The sequence below is a fragment of the Mixophyes fleayi genome, chromosome 6, assembly GCF_038048845.1.
Source record: "Mixophyes fleayi isolate aMixFle1 chromosome 6, aMixFle1.hap1, whole genome shotgun sequence".
Taxonomy (NCBI): domain Eukaryota; kingdom Metazoa; phylum Chordata; class Amphibia; order Anura; family Limnodynastidae; genus Mixophyes; species Mixophyes fleayi.
Genome location: NC_134407.1, coordinates 38919018 through 38941525, shown reverse-complemented (window position 1 = coordinate 38941525; position 22508 = coordinate 38919018). Strand labels below are relative to the sequence as shown.

Genomic DNA, 22508 nt, shown 5'->3' with positions numbered 1-22508 from the left:
GCAAACTGAACCCTGCTATAAATAAAAACACATGCTATTCATAGTGCCAGAAAACCACCTAGGTCGGAGAACATACTTACTGCTGGAACTATTGCTCTGTAACTTCAATTTGCTTTTCTCCTTGGCACTGCGGCTCAGAATACCATTGGGTTTTATTTCCTCCTCTTTGTCTGTGTCACCTTTTCGCCTCTGCATATCATTTTGCTTCTTTTTGTATGTTGGCTTGGGCTGACGTTTCAGCCTTTGTCCAGACTTGCTCTCGCTTTCATCCGAGTCCCCGCTTTCTGAGCCAGATTCATAAGTCCTTTTAACCCTCCTCCTTGTAAGCCTATCCTCCTTGGGAGACTTGTCATCCTGCACACGAAGGTCTATGTTATTCTGGAGCTCGCTAGAGGTTGAAGCAATCAGATTGACTGTACAAGGCTTAATGATTTCAGAAACTATAGTGCTGCCTGCACTTTCTGGCTTACTATTAGTGTTTTTATCTTCTTCTGAATGCCTGGTAAGCCAGGCCTTCTTCAGTTTGGTGTGGTAATTTGGCTGGCTGCACTGAGACGTCTGCCCATTGCCTGCAGAGCTTGCTGCATTTGTTGAGCTGCAGGGTGTGCTGCTATCTGGAGAGCATGAGGCTGGAAATGTCTGACTTTTCACAGCTATGGTCTCTATATCACTGACATTAGTGCTTTTCAACTGAGCTGCAGCCAATGCTGCCTTGTGCTTTTTTAAATGGATGAAGTCACTTGGCGCAGGATATAAAGCGGGTTGAATTGTGGGTTGAATTGCACTTGCAGTCTTGGTGCTGGCCGGAGTGGCTGATGCTGTGGCATGAACTATGCTCTCTTGAGCTTGTCCCACAGGCTGATTTCCAGATGCTGAACTGGTGCTTTCTATCACGGTACAAGTCAGAACTGTATTGGACAAAGAGTAGGTTACCTCTGATCCACAGCAATTTGAAACGCTTGTGGTAGTGGGGGCAGAGGTGGTCACGTCAGTTTTAGTACTGCACATTATATTAGTTCCAGGTGTGGATAAACTGGGAATGTTGTGCGAGGGAGCGTGAGAGTTCTTCTCAAAAAGCACATGAGCACTGTCTGAATTCATAATTGATTGGGCAATCCTCAAAGTCTCTCTGGCTTCCAAAGGCTTTGAGCTATCCGACTGATTGATTCCAGCTGTAGATCTTTCGACAGTTCGCTCCTTGGAGACTGCCTGAGTTACTGGCATGTTATCATATTTTACACTAGATGGTGGGCGTACAATGACCGAAGCGGTTGCCGACGGTACCTTTACATGATTTTTCTCTGGCAGCCACTGAATTTTACTGTGGTTTTGCTTCTCTGTGGTTTTCCACACTTCCTGGCCAGTTTTTTCAGCACTCTTCTTGTAAGTTGCAGTGCCTTCCTTAGGCTCAGGGACTAAAGTCGGGGGTTTCTGAAGTTCGGGGATTTTACCACCAGTGGTTACAGGCTGCACTGGAGTGAGTGTTGGTGGAGAAAGGTTGCTATAACTAACATCTTTCCTATCAAGGCTATGGTGAATTGGAGGATGGAAAACCGGTGCCCTGTGCAGGGCAGGCATGCTACGGAGTGCGTTTGAGGAGGAGATGGACAACTGAGTTGGACTTCTGCTATCTCCTCTATAGGAAGTAATTGTGTGAGTAGCCACCTGTTGAGGAAGCTGCTCATTTAATTTACTCACTGATCCCTCTTCAGGTTGGTGTTTAATCAAGGGGGGTGGCTTAGACAACGGTGACATGTATGAATTAATCGTAGAAGAATTTGTTGAAGAGGAGCTGGCATTTTGCTTTTCAGAGAACACATTTACAGCGTCCTTCGATGCGAATGACCTTGGAGGTTCATTCACCACGCTGTTGGATAATGTGGTGAAATAGTTACTTTGTGGCAGACTTTGTGCAGTTGAATTTTTTATTTTGTACAGATCTGAAATAGGTCGCTCTACGTTGTTTTCCTGTTTTATCAAGTGGCCTTTTGGGCTGCAAGACACGATGGGTGTTACTCTAGTGTAGCTATCACGTTCATTTTCGTGTGCTTTCAATTTCATGGAAAAGGGAGGAGCTTCGATGTTTTCTTGAAGGATTCTTCTGTGATCATCTTTATATTTGTTCTGCCTCTCTACAGACTCGGGTGCGGAGCGTTGCAACTTGGGGTGGCTCAGAACAGGCTCCATATAATGCCTGTGTATATGGCTGTCTTTCCCCGAGTGTGTCCGGCTGTGATCATGCTCAGATTTTACAGGTGCGGAAGTAACGGAGCGCATTGGTTCACTGAAAGCCTTCTTCTCTAGATCTCTGTTGAGAACGGAGAATGTATTCAGGTGACTTATTCATTAATAAATATTTCAAGCAGAAAGAAACACACTTCCATAACATCCATCAGTGCTTTCTTACAGAAAACAGTTCAGTTAGTACATGATATAGCGACGTAACGTGGAAAAACAAAACTTACTCTTTATGATGATCTGCTGAGGGTTTAGATAAGGGCGGGCTTGAATGTGTGGCCAGTTTGAGCGGCCGATGAGGGTCAGCGCTGGATGGACGTACAGGAAGGTGACCCATTAGTAGACTGTCTGCTGAAGTCACCGGTGTGGGCTGGTGTAACCAAGGGCTCGCAGTATTCTTTGAGGTGGAAGAAACAAACATTAGTATGTACAGGAACACTGTTCTTACATTACAATAAAAGGAATCTATACCAGACTATGTTGAAGATCAATCAATATAGAGGTCTCCTGCTGGATGAAACTACCCAAGAACACTTGTTTATGGACACAAATTGTTGTAATAATATACTGTACAAAACATGTTTTAAGCAAGCAGAACATGCATGAACATTCTGACTACAAATCATGTTGTAAACCAGTCAACAAATCCAAAGACACGATTTGCAAGATGACTCTGAAAATAGTACAAATTACCACCGACTGTCCTGCACAAAATGATTCTTACAATAAAACACAGTATATGTTGTACAATAACATTTTCCCTAATGTGCAAACATTTATAAAGGTCATAAAATCAAGCAAATGAAAGATTTAGTTAAAAAAAAATATCACACATTTCTCAAAACTATTTTCTGTAAAAATGATCCCAGTAGGTTTACTGTACTAAAAATTACATATGGGGCAAGTATGAGAACAGTTCAACGTTTAAGTGTGCAGAAAAGGGGGTGAGGCCCAGAACAACCAATCATCTACTATTTTTCTACTACAAATCAGAAAATGAAAGTTTACCTCTGACTGTTTGCCAGCGGCTACTGCAGATATCTGGGACAATTTTCATAAGTATCCCCCATTATATATCCACAATGCAACAAATTATAGTGCTCTCATCACCACCAAGTCCGCTGAATCACACGAACATAGGAATAGAATAGACGCAGTCACTTTCTCATATTTCCCCCAGACCTGCCGCACTCCAGTTTTAGTGCATGTCCATCTTTGCAGAAAGCTTTCCTCCTGGGTCTTGTTTAAATCATTGATATATTTGAAAATCTCTATAATATTTCCTTCTCTTCTCCAAGTTATACATAGCTGGTACGCTTAGTGCTATTTGTCAGGCATATTAGTAGCCCTTTATCACACAATCAGTAATTTATGTATGTCCTTTTGGTGATATGCCCTCCAAAACTGAACACAGTATTCTAGATATGGTCTCTCCAATGACTATACATTGGCACCACCACCTCTTTCTGCTAATTCCTCTTTCTCAGCAACCTGGCATGAAACAGGCATTCCCCATAAACGTGCTACATTGTCTGACAACCTTCAAGTCACCTGAAATAGTAACGCCTACATCCTTGCCCTCTTGCCCATTTTTGTACTGTTACTACTATATTCAACCATCCAAGTGCATGATTTTGCATTTTTCAGCAATGAACTCTAGTTGCCATACTCTACACCATTCCTGTAATATTGGTCACCCAATAATTAATCCAATTTTGTACCCTTCGATCCCTTCTCCTGCCCAACCTGTAACTTTGACTTTTTCCTTAGTGGCACCATATGATTAGCCCCATAAAAAAGTGCTGTTCTTTAGAGCACATGGCTTTTGCAAGCCCCACCAGTGATTTAAGTAATGCTGCATAAGCCACTTAGCTTGATTTTCTAAAAAAAAAAAAAAAATCTAATACTGGGCCCCAAAAAAACAGTTTAAACTATAGTTTGCCACTAACAAATCTTTACAATAAATATATGTATAATTTAGTCACTTCAGCTGCGTATGTTCAAAATTAAAGGTTGGTAAACATGTTTGTTTGTTTTTTTATTCAGTTTCAACTCTAACTGCACAAAGCTCCCCAAGATCAATGTATTATATTTCAGAGTGTTACTCAGGGCAGTTTATGTAATGCAAAGCACAAAACAGCAAAAGGAAAGTTATATATGACTACATATGGAAACTATGCATGTTATAAATTATCCCGGCACGATGTTTACATTGGCCTGCCTCCCCCCCGAAGGATGCTATTATATCCAAAGAATACCCAACGACAGGCTTTTCATTTCCACTCTGCTGTAAGCAGCAGTTCACGTTCAGGGCCACAGAGCCTCAGCAATCAGCTTGGTACAGAATCAGGGAGTGTGCAGCTAAATGCTGAAACCCTTCTGGGGTCCCAATACAGTCTAATGATTCCTGGGATGACAGCGTCTAGGGATGTACTGCTAAATCTCACAGCATGTTTTGTGCTATTATGAAAAGACAATATATAAATAAAATATTTTTACATGTAAGATACATTACATATATAGTTTCTTCAACATTCCCCACTTTACAAGACAACATGGAGATGCAATGACAGGAGCCATTTGCTGCATGGGTGTCTCACACAACCACTGAGTTATAAAGCCCCCACATGGTTACAATTTGTACAGCCATAGTGAACGCTCCATGATTACTCAGATGAAGCACATAGGATGTAGTTTAAGAACATGATTGATACAGGCTGCTATATTTCAGCCTGTGTGGCCAGCATTACATTTTACAGTGCAGTCTTCTGATTGGCTGTGACAGATTACATGATACAAATCATCTGTGCACAGGAAGCAGCACTGATAACTAATTTGCATGCTGCAGCACTATGAGCAGTATTACAGGCCTTCTACACCAGACTGTCGCATTTGAAAAAGGTAGTTTAAATTACGTTAGAATTATATTTTGGCTGAATAAGTAATGTGTGAATTTTCCAGACCAGCAACTCACTTGCTTTTTGGTTGTTTTTTTTAGACACAATTGGCTGTATATATTGGCTTTCAGATGCCAACTGGGACAGCTAGAAAATCTGGTCCAACAGTGACTGCATCTGAGTGTGGATGTAATCATCATACAACCACACTAATGCTTCTTAATTGGCTGTTTAAAATGGACAACTCTGGCGTGTTCTCTGACCAGCTATTTCTGAATCAATGGCTGAAGGATAAACATATATAGATACACACCCTTACCCTTCTAATGGAAGACTCTGCATTGACGTGATTCTCCGCATGCACCCACTTTGGAGAGGGCAGGCCAAGGCTTGAATAGGCATGGCTTCCGTTTGGATACTGCCAGATAATGGGATAAAGTCCCAGTTGGTTATACGAAGCCGACGGGTGAGCTTGGCCCAGAAGATGAGGTGGCTGGTGCTGTAACATTTGCTGCTGTTGCTGATGTGCAAGTGCCAAATGGCTAAGGCTGCTGGCATGTGCAGTCTCTAGCTGAGGGTGGCCGCCTAACAAAGTGCCAGGGGGCATGCCAGATAGCACCGTAGGTAGTAAGTGAGGATGGTGGACTGAATGGTGGGATGTGCTACCCAGAGGATGGGCACCGATAGCAGTCATAGGCGTTTGGTTTGAGGACGACGTTAACATATGAGGGTTAGCGGTTAGTGCTGGGTGGTGGCTGTTTGGAGGTAAACATGCTCGATGAGCTGGAGAATGAAGAGCAAAATTGTGCTGGTGCAAATAAGGAGAGATGTGATTATGTGCAGTCTCTGGTCCAACAAGTGCTGGGTCCCTGTAAACTGTAAAATGTTCATTTTTGTCTATAATAAGTGGACTTTTTGTAGATTCAATGGCACTCACTCTTGCTGCCACTGGATGGAAGCTGGATCTGTGTATATCACAATCCATTTTGCTCACAGCCCTCACAATTCCAGAGCTCTGACTATTGTGATAGTTCAACTTGAGTTTCATTGAATCCGGAGAATGGACGGGCCGAGACTTTAACACATCCGGAGAGGGGCTATATTTTATTTTACTGGAGGATTCCAATCCATGCTGCTTCGTCTTAAGAGCATCCAGCGTCTGTTTTTGAAGCCTCTTCTGTTCATCTGTTAAGGAAGTGCTACCAATGACAGAGGTATGGTAGATTTTCTCTCTGTCATTCATTTCCTTATTCGTAGACTGGGGTGCTTTTAACACCCCTGAAAGTGCCATATCTGCCTTACTGTTAACATTGTCATTCCAGTCATGCTCAGAGTCCAGCTTCTTTGCAGTGGAAAAATTGACGCCGACAAATGACTGCTTTGGGTCACTGCCTGGCAGCTCCTTCTTGGCAGCGGGCTGTGCGTTAAAATTACTTAAACTGCTTTCCTGGGGTGCTTTGTCCAAACTGTTTTCGTTAGCTAAGACAATAGGATTTTTGGGTGTGGGAGGCTTGCTGATAAGCGGCTCAGTCTGTAACAATTCGGTAATGCTGTTCCTCTCAACCACGCTATCTTGAACATGTGGTTTATTGGAACTCTGCTCATAAAGTGCTGTCTGCTCGGATAGGAGAAACTGAGAGTTGTCTTTCTGGAGCTGTAAGTCAGCTGATTTCAGTCTTTCTGCTCCTTGAAGCTTTTTATCTTCCTGTATTTCATCCCAGTGAGAATGCCTATCTATTAGTGTCTGTTCCTCAGCCCCTTCGCTACTTAGGGATTTTCCTTCGTCTCCATTTATCTTTGAAGTGTTCTTGCTTTTCAACTCGTTCTCGGAATTTTGCTCAGAGGAAGAATCTATTATCCTTTTATTTGAATTTTCTGAGTCGCTGCTCTCGGAGTAGTCTGAAATATTGTCTGTGCGCAGCCTTTTCAGAATTAATTTCTTTTCATCCTCCTCAGGTTTCCTCCTTTTGCTGTGAAAATGTTTGTTCCTTTTTACAATTTCTACAAACAGAAATACAGACATTAATTGTGGTGCACATTCACACGATACATCTTATATGTCTTAGGATTATGAAATCCCTGGCGCTGTTGGGTACATATTGAGAAAGATTTTCAATAAAGACAATTTGCAGAGAGGAGTCTAGATTTCCACTGATGAGTCAACATCAATTAATATAAGCTCACCGACATACATCATGCAAGCAATTTAGAAACTAATCTAAAAATGCTAAATATTTTTACCAGTTACCTATTAATCCGTTTCAATTATCCTGTCCTCCCTTATTTCAGTAGTATTCTATACACAGGAGATGGAGGAAACAGATTGAGGATACATACTAGTAGTCTGAAAACATGGTTTATATGAGTAGGACAGGTACACCATAACCTGACAAACACATCAGCATAATATATATACTCATTCCAGTTTTAATTATACTGGATGCATAACTAAAAACTTAATTCAATTTAAAATATAAATAGCGCAATTCTTACAAAACTGCCAAGATATATCCAAATGCAAAAACATTGATAAAAGGTCACATTTCAATCCACTAAAAACAAAACGGTTTACTCTTAACCATTATAAACACACTAAGCCCTTGAAAGGAGTCTTAAGCTATAATGCTAAATATACCTAACTATGTTACTAGTAAATACAAATGTTGTAACTCTATTCGGCACCAAACAACACAGATTTCAGTCCTTTCCAAATGACATTGTGACGTGATCTTCATATCTATACAAATTTATTTTCACTGTCTGCTATACAGAGTTGGGCTTGCATATGGAGTATATCTAAGACAGACAGATTTGGTGAGCACAAATAGAGCTTCTTGCCTTTGGCAAAAAACATCTAAAAACCAAAGGGAGGTTTAAAAGCAATTATTTCATGTATGTTTGATACAAAAAAAACAAGTCGATTTGTGGTTTACCTTTATTACTACATGTTTTTAAGGAGTGTTTGACTAGGATCAGTACAAATAGAACAACCTGCAGGCAATACCACCACAGGGTATTTCAGCAGGTGAGAGTAACCCATCCACCATATGGGACTATGTTAGTGAAGACAGGTCTAAAACAGGGCTACGCGTAACAGGAACCAATGTCATAATGTGAGTAATGACGACAAGGTTCATACACAAACTGCAAAATGGACCCACAATGCTGCTTTTTAGGTCAAGTGCACCTAGGATAATATTTAAAGCACATTATAACTTTGCATACCTCCTCTACCAGTACCATCATATCTTTCTTCCTTAATCCTATCTTCATCGGGCATGCTGCTGTCCGACCCCTTCCTCTTGTTTAAGCGGGCATTTCGGTGCTGGCTCTGTTTTGTGGAGCTCTGAGAGTTCATCGCTGGCCTGGGACTATTTGCTTGCGCACGTGTATAATGACCCTGCAAATCACATTATTGCGGTTAGTGATCAAAAACACAAAAAAAAAACCCCACGTATACAAGTATAGTTTATGCACAAAGATTGTAGACGACCAGATAGACGTACATGAATTGTGTTGCTATTTTGTTTGGAGCGCGACCTGCGGCGAGATGTGATGCCAATATTTTCACCTTTCAACAAAGAGTATACAACGTCATCTAGAAAGGTCATCTGAACCATAGAAGGATCAACATTCTGTGGCTCTAGAACCTGGTTTGAAAACAAACACAACAATGTTTAGTATATCTTTTGTAAAAGAAGGATTCAAAAAGTGTACAAAAGCAGATGGTCTTTGTTACAGCATAGTAAATACTATCAATGTGCAAAGAACAGAACAGAATATGCATCTAATTGGAGAGCTACCTGCAAGTGCATTTCATAGACTGAAAAAGAGAGCTGGAAGCATTGTAATATTATATATGTGTATATCTCTATATCATACATATATGGCTCCAAATATATACTCTATTTTCAGGCAGGCTTCATCTGGTTTTGTGGCTTAAGGATGTTGTTCAGTTTCCTGTCCTGACACTGCTGGCTTCTAAGGACTCACAGTGGTAACACATTCTTCTAATCGGGGAGGTGAAGGGGTGTGTGTGTGTGTGTGTGTGTGTGTGTGTGTGTGTGTGTGTGTGTGTGGACTATTTTTTATCCTCATGTAATGTGCGTGTGTTTAATATATTAAAGCACATATCTATCTTAATACTACATACTTCATACTACATAATACGGACTCCGTTCCCTTTCATTCTCTATCCTACTATGATCTTGTGGTATATTATCAATAAAACCGATGTGATGCCACATTCTTAAGCAATTCCAGTGGCGTCAGCATCATTTAAAGAAAAGCTTTGTTTTCTCATGTTTACGTATGCAGTTTGAATATCCCTGAATATGACTCTGTATATCTATACATGGTCCTATTACTGGCACTATTCTATCACTATTACTGGTACCTTGTGCATTTGTTTTATTTCACAGTCATTAACCTGCAGCTGAAATTGGAACTCCAAGTATAGAGCCATGCTCTGCTCTAGGCCAGCTCTTTGCCACTGTAGGTGTTGTATTATTCTGGTACAATTCCTTCATCCCACACACAACCATGGCATTGGGAGAGGCTGCTTGGCATTACTTGATTCCCATGGTGCTGTGTGTTCTGGCAATGGGCTGGTACATCAATAAACTGCTCAGGCTCATTTACAACTCTCTGTTGCTGTTTTTCTCGTTGGCTTTTTCCCACCACTGCGTTTAAGTTTAGAAGGTAGCACTATTTATTTCTCATGTGCTAACTAACACACACTAACAGTACAATAGATTGTATCGGGATAAGTGTGTGACAAGTGCATTGATAATGTTGAAACATCACAAAGAGTTCTACAGAACGGTTTCAATATAATGTCTCTTACAGTCCTTGATATTAGTATTTCAAACCCCTCAGATAGAAATGAAAACTACTAATAGATTTAATGTACATAGTCAAAATATTCCCATTTTGCCCCCAGCAAGTTAAAACAAGATAACTCTGAAGTTACAGGATACTTGGATGATTTCTTTATCGCAATTAAGATATTTAAATGATTTAAGCCCCGGATGTTAGCAATGTAAAGTCTACTAAATGCAAAAGCTTAAATAATCAGGTGAAGGACATACCGAACACACAAGGTGACACTAGACTAAAATAAATCAACTTTCTATAAAAATAAAACAAGCAACACACCTGGTGGAAAATATTATTTCATCACGTGAACCTATAATATATAATCATGCCTGCACAACATCATCTAAGAGACAGGCAAAGCCTTCTAGATTTATGAATCATGCTCAGATTATTTCTGTACAAATGTCTCTCCATACCATAACTCTTCAACCACTGGCACTACCTGGCTTCTAGCTGCCTTGTGCCGACTCATCATCCAAATGTTGAGTATTAAGAATACAGAACTTGAATCAGAGACTGTTTTCCAAAATGTACATGTATAATATCAAATAAAAACGGATGATATAAAAATGACACTGACATAATGTGTGGTTAATACATACAGCATGTACAGGAATGGAAACAAACAAGAACATAACACTTACCTGATCATTCATAACAATCATAGTGCGGGTGAAAAGGTCATGGTGAGTAATTATACCAGTGAACCACTGGGTGGCAGAGTCTTGTCTGTAGACCCTCACTCGATAGCCGTTTAAGGAATAAGGACCTATGAGAGAACAATGACACAGCTAGGTATTCGGGTATCCAATCATGTCTCGGGAGGTCCCTTGATCCTATGCCAACTCTTACATCATGCAGTGTTCAGTTTCACTTACTGAGATACATAGTCGCCTCCATATACATATGTCTGAATGTTACCATTTACAGAATGAATCTCTAGGCTACAGTGAATGATTAAATAATGTAATAATGCCTCGCCACTAAAAGGCTCCATTATCAGCCTAATTCCCTTAAATCTGGAGGGGTTCACATATTTTCTGACTTCTTAAAACAGCAGACTGGCTTCTTATTGAAAGTACAATCTAAAGTGAGCAATGTCGATGCAGATCAAAGCATTGTACAATTTCTGAGGCCATAACAAATGTTTGCACCAAGCTTTTAAAAACAATAAAAAGCATAAAATAAAAAAATCACTAGCTCAAGGGACTCTCATAACAAATGAACAAATTAAAAAAGTACAATAAAAACACATGATGATGGTTAATAACATTGTCTCCGCAAAACAAATCTAATAAATATGTAGTTGAGATGCTTGCCACATTTAAGAACAGTTTCAGGCATATCCTCACAATGATTACAGTAATCTAGATGTATTACTACCCCCCCCCCTCCCCCCCCCCACACACACCCCCCCTTTGGAGTTACATTCCTTTAGCTAGAACATGCTGACATATGGATAATTTAGGAATAAATAAGAAAGCATGACTTCTTTGATTCCTAAAAAAAAAAAAAACATATCAAAAACAATAGCAGTATAGCAAATCTAAGGTATGAAAGCAATGCAACACTGGGCCGATAGTATGTTCCTATTCAAGATGATTTGTAGCTCACATATCAATCTTTGCATATTAAATACTTTTTACTATTCTGGTAGAGATAGCACTAACTAGACTGAATGATTCTCATCTCCTACAAGCTGGATCAAGCCAGACACACAATAGGCATGTTATTACATATATACATATATATTATCTAAAGAAAAACACAACAAAAACAAGACAATAGACAGAAGGATCCTAAAACTTTACATGTAAAACTGACTCATGTATGATTCTCACTCAAATGTGATTGGAGCTGCTGTTAAAGTTACATGTCCGCTATGAGACTAATGTCAGATGAGACTGCATTATTTCATCTACTTTCTTGTACAATACATGGATGTATTGGAAATACTAAATTACTTTTGAAAAAAAAAAAATGCCTTATAACATATAATACTGTTTGTATTCCTATATTGTGGGACACCGTGACAAAAATAAACAAAATGCTATTTAGAAACGACCCATGTCTGTCTCTTTCCATACTGCCCTCCCCTGCATTCCCCTCCTGAATAACAGTGCTCCCACAAATTGATTATAGGAAGGCTCACATGCGTGTATTGTGATATGACCCAATAGCAGCAATTACATTCTCTATTTGGAACTGTCTGGATAATGGATTTCCAGATAAGAGATCCTATATCCAAATATGTTTAACACAACTGACAATCGGTGACAATATGCTTGCCTTTCAGACTTCATCTATAGACCCATTATACTGTAAGCACAGAAAACCAGACAAATAAACAGTAACTACTAAACTGGACAGACTATATAAAAATGTAATTTAGTATATTTTGAAGGACTGTACTTCAAATTACAGAAAACTGCCCTAATGTGGTCGGTCACACTGCAAATTCCAACTGTTTGGTATAGTAGATCTTATACCTCTTCAGCAATCGAATAGCAGAATTTACAAAGCCAGAACTAGCATTTGAAAATAGCATCAGAAATAATTTCAATAACTCCAAAATAAAGAAATCAATATAGTAAATAATATGCATGTAATAGCCTAACAACTTGTATTTTAGATTTAGATGGATTTAAAAGCTTTGGAACTTGGATGCACTGTGCTGCACACATACAGGGAAGTCAAAAAACTTCAAATATTACAACAATATTTAAACACAAAAATAATGTCAGAACACTTACCTTGCATAAAAATCTCCTGAACCTTGTGTTCTTTTACCCAGGCTTTCACGTCCTCATGAAGCTGGGGGTTGTCCCTGAGAACTGGATTTAGACTGTCTACTTCATCCTATAAATAAAAGAAAACTACTAGATTAGTATCCTCGTAGCTTCCAGAAGTGTACACAAAAGTAGTAATAAATAGGAGCAGTCTAGGAATCCCGAGCTCAATTTCATTCGTACAAGCCTTGAAGTCAGACTGTAGTCACCATGTTAGAGCTAAGAAAGAAAAATGCATTTATTTTTAGTAGTGAGCTTGCTATGCAGTCTACTAGATATAGCACAACGGCTAGACATACTGTATGCCGTACAATGTTTACACCAGGGCCATGCTGTATGCCGTACAATGTTTACACCAGGGCCATGCTGTATACCGTACAATGTTTACACCAGGGGCATGCTGGATATCTGTACAATGTTTACACCAGGGCCATGCTGTATGCCGTACAATGTTTACACCAGGGCCATGCTGTATACTGTACAATGTTTACACCAGGGGCATGCTGGATACTGTACAATGTTTACACCAGGGTCATGCTGGATATCTGTACAATGTTTACACCAGGGGCATGCTGGATATCTGTACAATGTTTACACCAGGGGCATGCTGGATACTGTACAATGTTTACACCAGGGGCATGCTGGATATCTGTACAATGTTTACACCAGCGGTACATATGCCATGCAACGGCAGCATACTGTATACCTTGCAACGGCAGCGTTTGTACATTATTTTAAAACACGAAAAATAAGTTGATTTATTAAACTGTAACACCACTGACACTCAGAAGCTGGACCTGTCACTTATCATAATGGAAGAGTCATGTTGTGAGCTTAACTACTATACTAAGAATGCAGCCCAGCAACACATTAAGAAGAATGATTCTGCTGAGGCAATAGCACCTTCTGCACTATAGGTATTCAACTGACAAACCACAAGCTCACCTGTAAGATGAAGCAAAGCTCATACAGTCATGGCCAAAAGTTTTGACAATGACACAAATATTATTTTTCACAAAGTCTGCTGCCTCCGTTTTTATGATGGCAATTTGCATATACTCCAGGATGTCAAAGAGTGATCAGATGAATTGCAATTAATTTAAAAGTCCCTCTTTGTCATGACAATGAACTTTATCCCAAAAACAACATTTCCACTGCATTTCAGGCCTTCCACAAAAGGACCAGCTGACATCAGGTCAGTGATTCTCTCATTAACACAGGTGAGTGTTGATGAGGACAAGGCTGGAGATCACTGTCATGCTGATGATTGAGTTAGAACAGCAGACTGGAAGCTTTAAAAGGAGGGTGGTGCTTGAAATTATTGTTCTTCCTCTGTTAACCATGATTACCTGCAAGGAAACACTTGTAGTCATCATTGCTTTACTCATAAAGGGCTTCACAGGCAAGGATATTGCTGCTAATAAGATTGCACCCAAATCAACCATTTATCGGATCATCAAGAACCTCAAGGAGAGAGGTTCAATAATTGTGAAGAAGGCTTCAAGGTGTCCAAGAACGTTCAGCAAGCGCCAGGACCATCTCCTAAAGTTGATTCAGCTGCAGGATTGGGGCAGCACCAGTGCAAAGCTTGCTCAAGAATGGCAGCAGGCAGGTGTGAGAGCATCAGCACGCGCAGTGAGGCCAACAATTTTGGAGTATGGCCTGGTGTCAAGAAGGCCAGCAAAGAAGCCACTTCTCTCCAGGAAAAACATCAGCGACAGACCTATATTCTGCAAAAGGTACAGGGATTGGACTGATGAGGACTGGGGTAAAGTCGTTTTCTCTGATAAATCACCTTTCAGATTGTTTGGGGCATCTGGAAAAATTGCTTGTCCGGAGAAGGAAGGGTGAGCGCTGCCATCAGTCCTGTGTCATGCCAACAGTAAAGCATCCAGAGACCATTCATGTGTGAGGTTGTTTCTCAGCCAAGGAAGTGGGCTCACACATAATTTTGCCTAAGAACACAGCCATGAATAAAGGATGGTACCAAAACATAATACAAGAGCAACTTCTCCCAACCATCCGGGAACAGTTTGGTGACAAACAATGCCTTTTCCAGCATGATGGAGCACCTTGCCATAAGGCAAAAGTGATAAGTGACTCGGGGATCAAAACATCGAACTTTTGGGTCCATGGCCAGGGAACTCCCCAGACCTTAATCCCATTGAGAACTTGTGGTTAATCCTCAAGAGGCGGGTGGACAAACAAACACCCATAAATTCTGACAAACTCCAAGCACTGATTAGGCAAGAATGGGCGACCATCAGTCAGTATGTGGCCCAGAAGTTGATTGACAGCATGCCAGGGCGAATTGCAGAGGTCTTCAAAAAGAAGGGTCAACACTGCAAATATTGGCTCTTTGCATAAACTTAATGCAATTGTGAATAATAGCCTTTGACACTTATGAAATGCTTGTAATTTTACTTCAGTATAACATAGCAACATCTGACAAAAAGGTTTAAACACTGAAGCAGCAAACTTTGTGAAAACCAATACTTGTGTCATTCTCAAAACTGACTGTACTGCACACATTACAGTACTTGCAGAACACCACTACCACTGTCACTGTACAGCCAATACCAGCAATGCCTGTCCCTCAACAGCTGCCTAAACTAAACCTTAACAGGCAATCCAGGAAGACTTAAAAGTAATATGCAGCAATATAGAAACAGAGCCTACAGGTCCAGCTAGTCTGCTTTGTTTTGTTTGTCTTCTATCTTTTATTAGGGAATGTGAGTGTTTGTGTAACGGATCTATTGCCTAAGAATAGAAACCTTGTGTTTCCGCTCAGTCATCCTCCCTCTAATTCCAGTGTGTCTTTTCCCCTAGAAAAACTTATTCTCTCAATACTCTTCCCTGAATTTAATTAGTACTTCTGATATATTTGTATATTTCGAACATATTAACTCTGTCCCTTCTCTCCTCTAAGCTGCACGTGTTCAACATGTAATTAAGGCACTAACAATTACCAGTATCCAATAATAGAAACTTTTATAATTAATGCGGCTCTCCATACCTTATTTTAACCAAAATTAAACCACATCTTACACACTTAGTCACTGACTACTGCGCTATTAATAACGTCCATTTTTATTTTTACATGCCATGATTTGTAAATTAAGAGTATTTTCTTTATCATACAATTGTATTTATTTGTCGTTGGTATATAAATAACATGATACCATCCCCCTTTGAGAGAACAGTCGCTGTAAAATCATTGCAAGTCAGTATACAACCAGAATATTTCACGTATATGAATATATGCCACTTACTAAACATTTTGAATTTGTTGGGGGTCGTTCTGATAAAATCCAGCATAACCGTTCTGGAAATCCAGCCATTATTAAACATTCTTATAAATAAAGACACACATGTATGGCGAGTATGTATGGATTCCACTAGACACCCCAAAACAAAGCTACAACTGTTAAAGTCAAGTAGGGCTCTCATTGGTCTGTATTTCATTCCACCCAGCAATCAAATCACAGGTTCCTAGTTTACAAAAATACACCTGTGAGCTTGAGATGACCCTAAATGTTTTTCATCAGTGAAAGCAAGCATTACAAATATTCCCAACTGTGTACACAAGATCCACCCAGCGCTCCCTCGCACAGATCAGGTTACCAGATGGCTTATGTGATCAGACCAACTGACCCTGCAGCTTTCCAGAGAGGTCACCAAAAGTTTTTAAGATCCGATTTCCGCATAAAGACTGGAACAAAAACAAAACTCGGGTCTCCTTGTTGTGACTTGGTCAGGGAGTGGTCTACAAAGCCTTCACACTCTGCAAACCAGTGACCCCCCCAGACACACAGCAGGCGGGGTGAGATTCGGCTATCACAAGTGTTGTAACAAAGTTTATTTTTCTTCCACAATTCACCCTTCCACCTGAAGATTTAACATACAACCGAGAGCTTCACCGCTATACTGAAAGTGGTTTTGATATTTCACAACATTTCTAATTTATATTATTTACTATTTAATTACAGGCCTGCAAACCGATACTTTATTCAGCCCATATCACCTTTAAGTTAAAGGAAATCTTTTAAAAATAGTGACGTTTTGATTTACATCATGAGCCATAAACAGAAATCTACAAGACTCAAACATCAGGTATGTACAGCCTATTATCACATAACCATAATGACTTACAGTAAGTTTTATATACAGTTATAAATCCCTGACTGCAGGCTCTATAACTGTATGCGACGGCTCTGAGGACCTTAAACAACCCATAGGTCACAAGTTGCAGTCATGTGCTTGTTCTTGTAACTTAGTTAACACGTAACTGTACTTGTACTGTAAAAGTAGTAAAGAGCATTCAGGAGATATTTTTTGCACAAATATTAAGAATATAAAATATATACTTAGGACATGGGAAGGGCAGCATAGGGCAAGCTAAACATTTTCTTAAGGTAGGAAAGGAAATCACAAAAATAAAAAAATGTATTACTACTATGTGGAAAATGAAAAGAGAAAAAAAAAAAAGGGAAAAAATTTCCCATCACGCTGGGCTCGTATACTTTTCATATATCCGCTTACAGCTGCTGTGCCACCTGCCTTTTGATTCGGAGTGCACGGTTCCGCCATAAAGGGACATACAACAATGGTCTCCTATTGCTGGAACAGGACTGCTTTGTCTAACATGCTTGGCTTTTCCAAGCCAGCAGAGTACTTGTTATGTTCCTCTGCCAACGTAATTCATTCACTTTTCACTTAAGACATTGCTTGTTTATAAGGCTGCGGAAAGTGGGGAGGAATGTGATTTACAAATGAAATAAATGAAAAAGAAAAAATCCTATCCTGCATCACAACACTTCAAAAACAGCATATATATCATCACGGGTGTAACTGCAGCTTTAGCAGTCCAGGCGACTGGTACGGGGGCTGGATACCGACTGGGATAGAGCAGACATTGTGGCGAATATGACTTTAAGATGTGGTATAAAGGGACCACACATATCAAGCTATATCCCTTCCCAGTCACATGCTAGTATCGGCCTTTACTGCATCACTGTGTACAACAGTGCTATAAACCGCAGTGCCAAGCAGAGCGCACACAGAACACATGGAGAATACAGCAGCTGCTATTATCCTACACTAACATTTAACAAGCAAAATAGATGATCTAATGGCAACTGCATTGGTGAGAATTGTGTTCTAAAGGAAAAAATCCTAAATAAAGCAAACGGCAACCTTTCCATTCTGTGAAAACTAGGATATAGAAATCACTGCTCACAAATCTTCCATCAGTCTCGATCACTAGAGATTTGCATATAACTATGCAGTGCTGACTGTTGTGATGTATAGAAAAAAACATAATCAAGTTGGTATTTTAACACATACGGCCATTTTTAAAATCGCTGTATCATTTTTTCGAAGGGTGCGGAAGTCCAATATTGTTGATCACTTCAACAGAGTACTCAGATCCTAGTGGCAAAATTACTTAAATTTCTACCTCGCATTGGCTCTCCCTGTAGACTGAGGCTGTAATGCATAATCCCATATAAAGCAAAGTACAGAGAAACATACTAGAGCTTTCAGGGAAATAAAAAAAAAAAAAAAAAAAAAAAAGAGCACACTAACTAAAACTATTTATATGGTCAAAAAAAAAACGTAATCCCCAGAGAACTGCTCGCCCTTTTATGCAAGCAAAGCATTCAGAAATAAGAGTACACTACACTTAACATGTTTTCTTCAAAGGCTGTTGCTTGGAAAATGCCAAGTAAGCACTCTAGAGCCTTCATAATGATTTGTCCACTAGGTGGCACTCTTCTGCTGTGGAAGAGTAGAACGAGCAGGACCTTGGCCGAGCCAGTAATTAAAATGTACGGAGATTGTTTTTTAATGTAATGAATAACTTAAGCCCATGTTTTACTGAGAAATCACAGAAAAATACAGGGATAAATAAATGTATGATAAATAACCATTTTACTAGGCTTAATGCTTCAAATAGATATGCGTACAGTCAGCTAGACCTTAGGGGGGTCAAGAATGTTTTCTGCACAGAAAGCAATTGGAGCGTGTTAGAACTGAGCGCTTTGAACACTTGTCAATGTTTTAAAAACTGTTTGAGCAATTAAAGCATGTGACCGTCTCTGTGTTCTCATAGAAATTAATGATTTCAATTAGGGGCAACTATACGCTGTACTTTAATCATGGAGTGAAAAGCGCCCATATGACACCAGATCTTTTTGTTGTCGTTTGAAATGTTCAGTTACAGCCAACAAGTGTGAAGGATCATTAGTGCAGCAGGTTGTATGCAGCCAGACAACAGCAAAAATAATAACGTTGGCATCATGTCCCACAAATGAGAACCCCCTTAATGCTGCATTTGGTGCCATCATATCTATATAAATAAATGTAGTATTAGTTGCTATAAGTAAATACTGTATATCACTTCTATATGGTTTCTAACAACTATTTTGGAGGAGCAGGTGCTGTGGGCACCAATGGACCATATGGTAAAATGTACCCACGCTGGGCAATCTTCTCTGTAGTGCATTAGTTTACTTTAGTTAAGGGTCCCACAAAAGGTCCGCAGTACTATACAGAGAGCTTACAGTAAGCTAGTGCATGGCATGACAGTACAATACAAGAAGCTGGACTTGCAGCAATGAGGAGCTAGGCAGGGTATAACCTCTCGCTATCACTGAAGGAAAGAGGCATGAGAAGGAGAATTGGGCAGAATAGGGAGAAAACCAGAGTGAGTCGAGTCTGTACCCAGGAGGATGGGTGCAGCAAACAGGAGCAGAGTCTGTACCCAGGAGGATGGGTGCAGCAAACAGGAGCAGAGTCTGTACCCAGGAGGATGGGTGCAGCAAACAGGAGCAGAGTCTATACCCAGGAGGATGGGTGCAGCAAACAGGAGCAGAGTCTGTACCCAGGAGGATGGGTGCAGCCAACAGGAGCAGAGTCTGTACCCAGGAGGATGGGTGCAGCCAACAGGAGCAGAGTCTGTACCCAGGAGGATGGGTGCAGCCAACAGGAGCAGAGTCTGTACCCAGGAGGATGGGTGCAGCCAACAGGAACAGAGCCACTAACTGGGGAAAGGAGACATAGGTGTGTGTCGGCATAGGTAATGAAAGAAGGACACGATGGAAGAGGACCCCCTGCTGCGAGAGCTTACAATTTCTTGGTGTGCAATCAAAACCTCTCTGTGCCTCTCTAATATCACAACCGCACCACTCAAGTGTAACATCTGCAAAATAATTTACATCAAAACTGTAAAGATTCCAACAAGGTGGGTGGGGTGGGGGGGGGGGGGGGGGTTGGGGGGAGAGGAAGCTGCAAGATTTCATTTAAAGAAACAAAAACATTTCCAAGTCTAGAGAGAAATCCATTGTAGCGGAACAGTCTGGAGGCCGAATTTGAATCATAAACAACTAATGTTTGGTGTACTCTGCCCACCTGTCACCCGTGTTTGTGTCACTGTACACGTGCAGGCATGTTTAATCACATAAAGAGCATGCAAAGCCAGCATCTGACAAATATATATCAAAAACCACATATAATTGAGCTGAATAATATACATTGAGTATCTGGAGTGTTTATACTTGACAAAGTGTGTTTACTTGCATTGAACACCGGTAATTAGTCCAGGCAGCATCCGAAACACACTGCTGCGTTACAAACACTCAGGAAATCGAGCAGGTAATGGGACTCATTCCCATACTAGTTTACATGCTTTTACCAGCATTAACCATAATCTAGTAAAAACTTCATTATTTACACCAGTGCGTAATGGGCCTAAGAGTGATTGGTCATAAAAGTACTGGAATTACCAGGAAAGTAGTCATTTTTCTTCCCAGAGCAGGCAAATTACTTATGTATTACAGTATGTAATATATTAACTAAGTGGATTTAAGAGTGAAAATTACATTTAAAGAAAACAGAATTAATGTAAAACTACACACATAGGCAGTGCGGTTGCATGGTGGTTAGCACTGCTGCCGCACAGCGTTGGGGTCATGAGTGAGCTCATTCTCAACTAGGGCCCTATCTGTGTATAGGTTGTATGTTCTCCCTGTGTTTCCTCTCACAGTCCAAAGACACACTGGTAGGTTAATTGGCTTCTGATGAAATGGATCCTAGTCTGTGTGTGTCTTGTAAGTGCCGACTGATATGGAAGACTGTATTACACAGAGCTGTACTTAGTGGGTGCAGCAATTCCTCTATTGTTCCATATACTCTTATGCTGTGACAGTTGTAAGCCATCTCTGGCTCTCCTGCTGTTGTCAAAGTACAATTACATGGCAAGGAGTGCTGGGACTTGTGGTTCCATGGCTGGTGAGCCATGTGTTGCCTACGTCTGCAGTATAGTGCGACAGATCCTCTGCCAGAAGATAAAAGCATATACATGAGTCTGCCAAATTTTGAACAATAAGATACTGATGGAAACTTGTGAAGGAGCCGAGATGACAGTGCATGGAATACAAACCGAACATTCACACATGATTCATTTAACAAACCTGACCCCCCCCCCCTCACTCACACTACAAACAATCACAGATTAACTTCATGAGTCACCTGTTAGTCACATATGCAGATTTTGTTTTTCTGTCATTTGTCCGCTGAAGTACTTTTTGTCAGGAGAAAAAAACAACTGAGGTAAGAATGTGCATGAATAATGATATTATCCCCATCATCATGTATATTTCAGAAGTTTTCAAAAATACTTATAAAAAAAAACCAAAAAAAACATTAAGGTGATTTGCCCTGTAGATCTACATGTGTGGTATTTGGGGAGCCGACGTAACTAGAAATTGTTGCATCCCTGAAATCTAAAATTATGCTCAACATGGCCTGCTTCATTAAAAAAACAAAAACAAAGTAGCAACAAATAAATCGTGAAAAAAAAACCAATCCACTGCACTTGTCAGATAAATGTTTATTCAGTGGGCATGGGATATAACATCATATAGGAAAGCAGACTGCAGAATCCGTGCACGGTGCTTTAACGGTTTTCACATTAGAAAGCTCCTACTACAATTTTCAGACACACACACTAATATATATATATATATATATATATATATATATATATATATATATATATATATATATATATATATATATATATATCTACTATATAAATGCCTAGTTGCGTGTGTGGAAAAAAAAAACAAGCTGCAGCGCCACCTGCTGAGCAGAGTTATACACGGACCTATATATTTCTTGAAGGAGAAGTGACAGTTGGGAGTGGTTGGTGGTTGCCGGGGATGACAGTGGGGAGTTATTAACACCTTAGGTAGCTTGATGAAGGATGTGGCGATGAAGATGAAGGATGAGGTGATGGAGAAAAATGATGAGGGGGTGACATGTGGACAAAATCACGTTAAAAAAGGGCGCTCTCGTCTGGAAGTAACGCTCTTCCCCTGAGGAGGCCTGGGCTAGGCCCAAATGCATGACAAGAACCTTTTTAACACCTTAAGTAGCTTGATTTGACTAGAATGCATGAGTATCATGCACGGGTTAAAATATATATATATATATATATATATATATATATATATATATATATATATATATATATATATATAGTGTGATAGAGACAGTTTACGAAGCTCGGTGTACATCGATAATATCAATAGTATGAATATGCATTTATCTAACAAATGCGGATTGTTGATTATTTTGTTTACATATGTTATAGGTCAATGGACCAGTTCAATTCTGCCCCAGGAAAAATTCTATGAAGTGGAGT

At 40.0% G+C, this 22508-nt stretch overlaps 1 protein-coding gene across 2 annotated transcripts in view; it reads right to left on the bottom strand.

The window, feature by feature from the left end:
• Window positions 1–22508, bottom strand: part of JMJD1C (jumonji domain containing 1C) — a 178055-nt gene that overhangs the window by 25805 nt on the left and 129742 nt on the right. The window contains exons 4-10 of one of the 2 annotated variants that reach the window (XM_075216329.1): window positions 12767–12872; window positions 10658–10782; window positions 8642–8785; window positions 8361–8535; window positions 5449–7136; window positions 2466–2635; window positions 81–2308 (exon numbers count right to left, since the gene is read on the bottom strand). In XM_075216329.1, the coding sequence (XP_075072430.1) occupies window positions 81–2308; window positions 2466–2635; window positions 5449–7136; window positions 8361–8535; window positions 8642–8785; window positions 10658–10782; window positions 12767–12872 (4636 nt within the window). The remainder of the gene's footprint in view (window positions 1–80; window positions 2309–2465; window positions 2636–5448; window positions 7137–8360; window positions 8536–8641; window positions 8786–10657; window positions 10783–12766; window positions 12873–22508) is intronic. The other variant, XM_075216330.1, reaches the window with a different exon arrangement.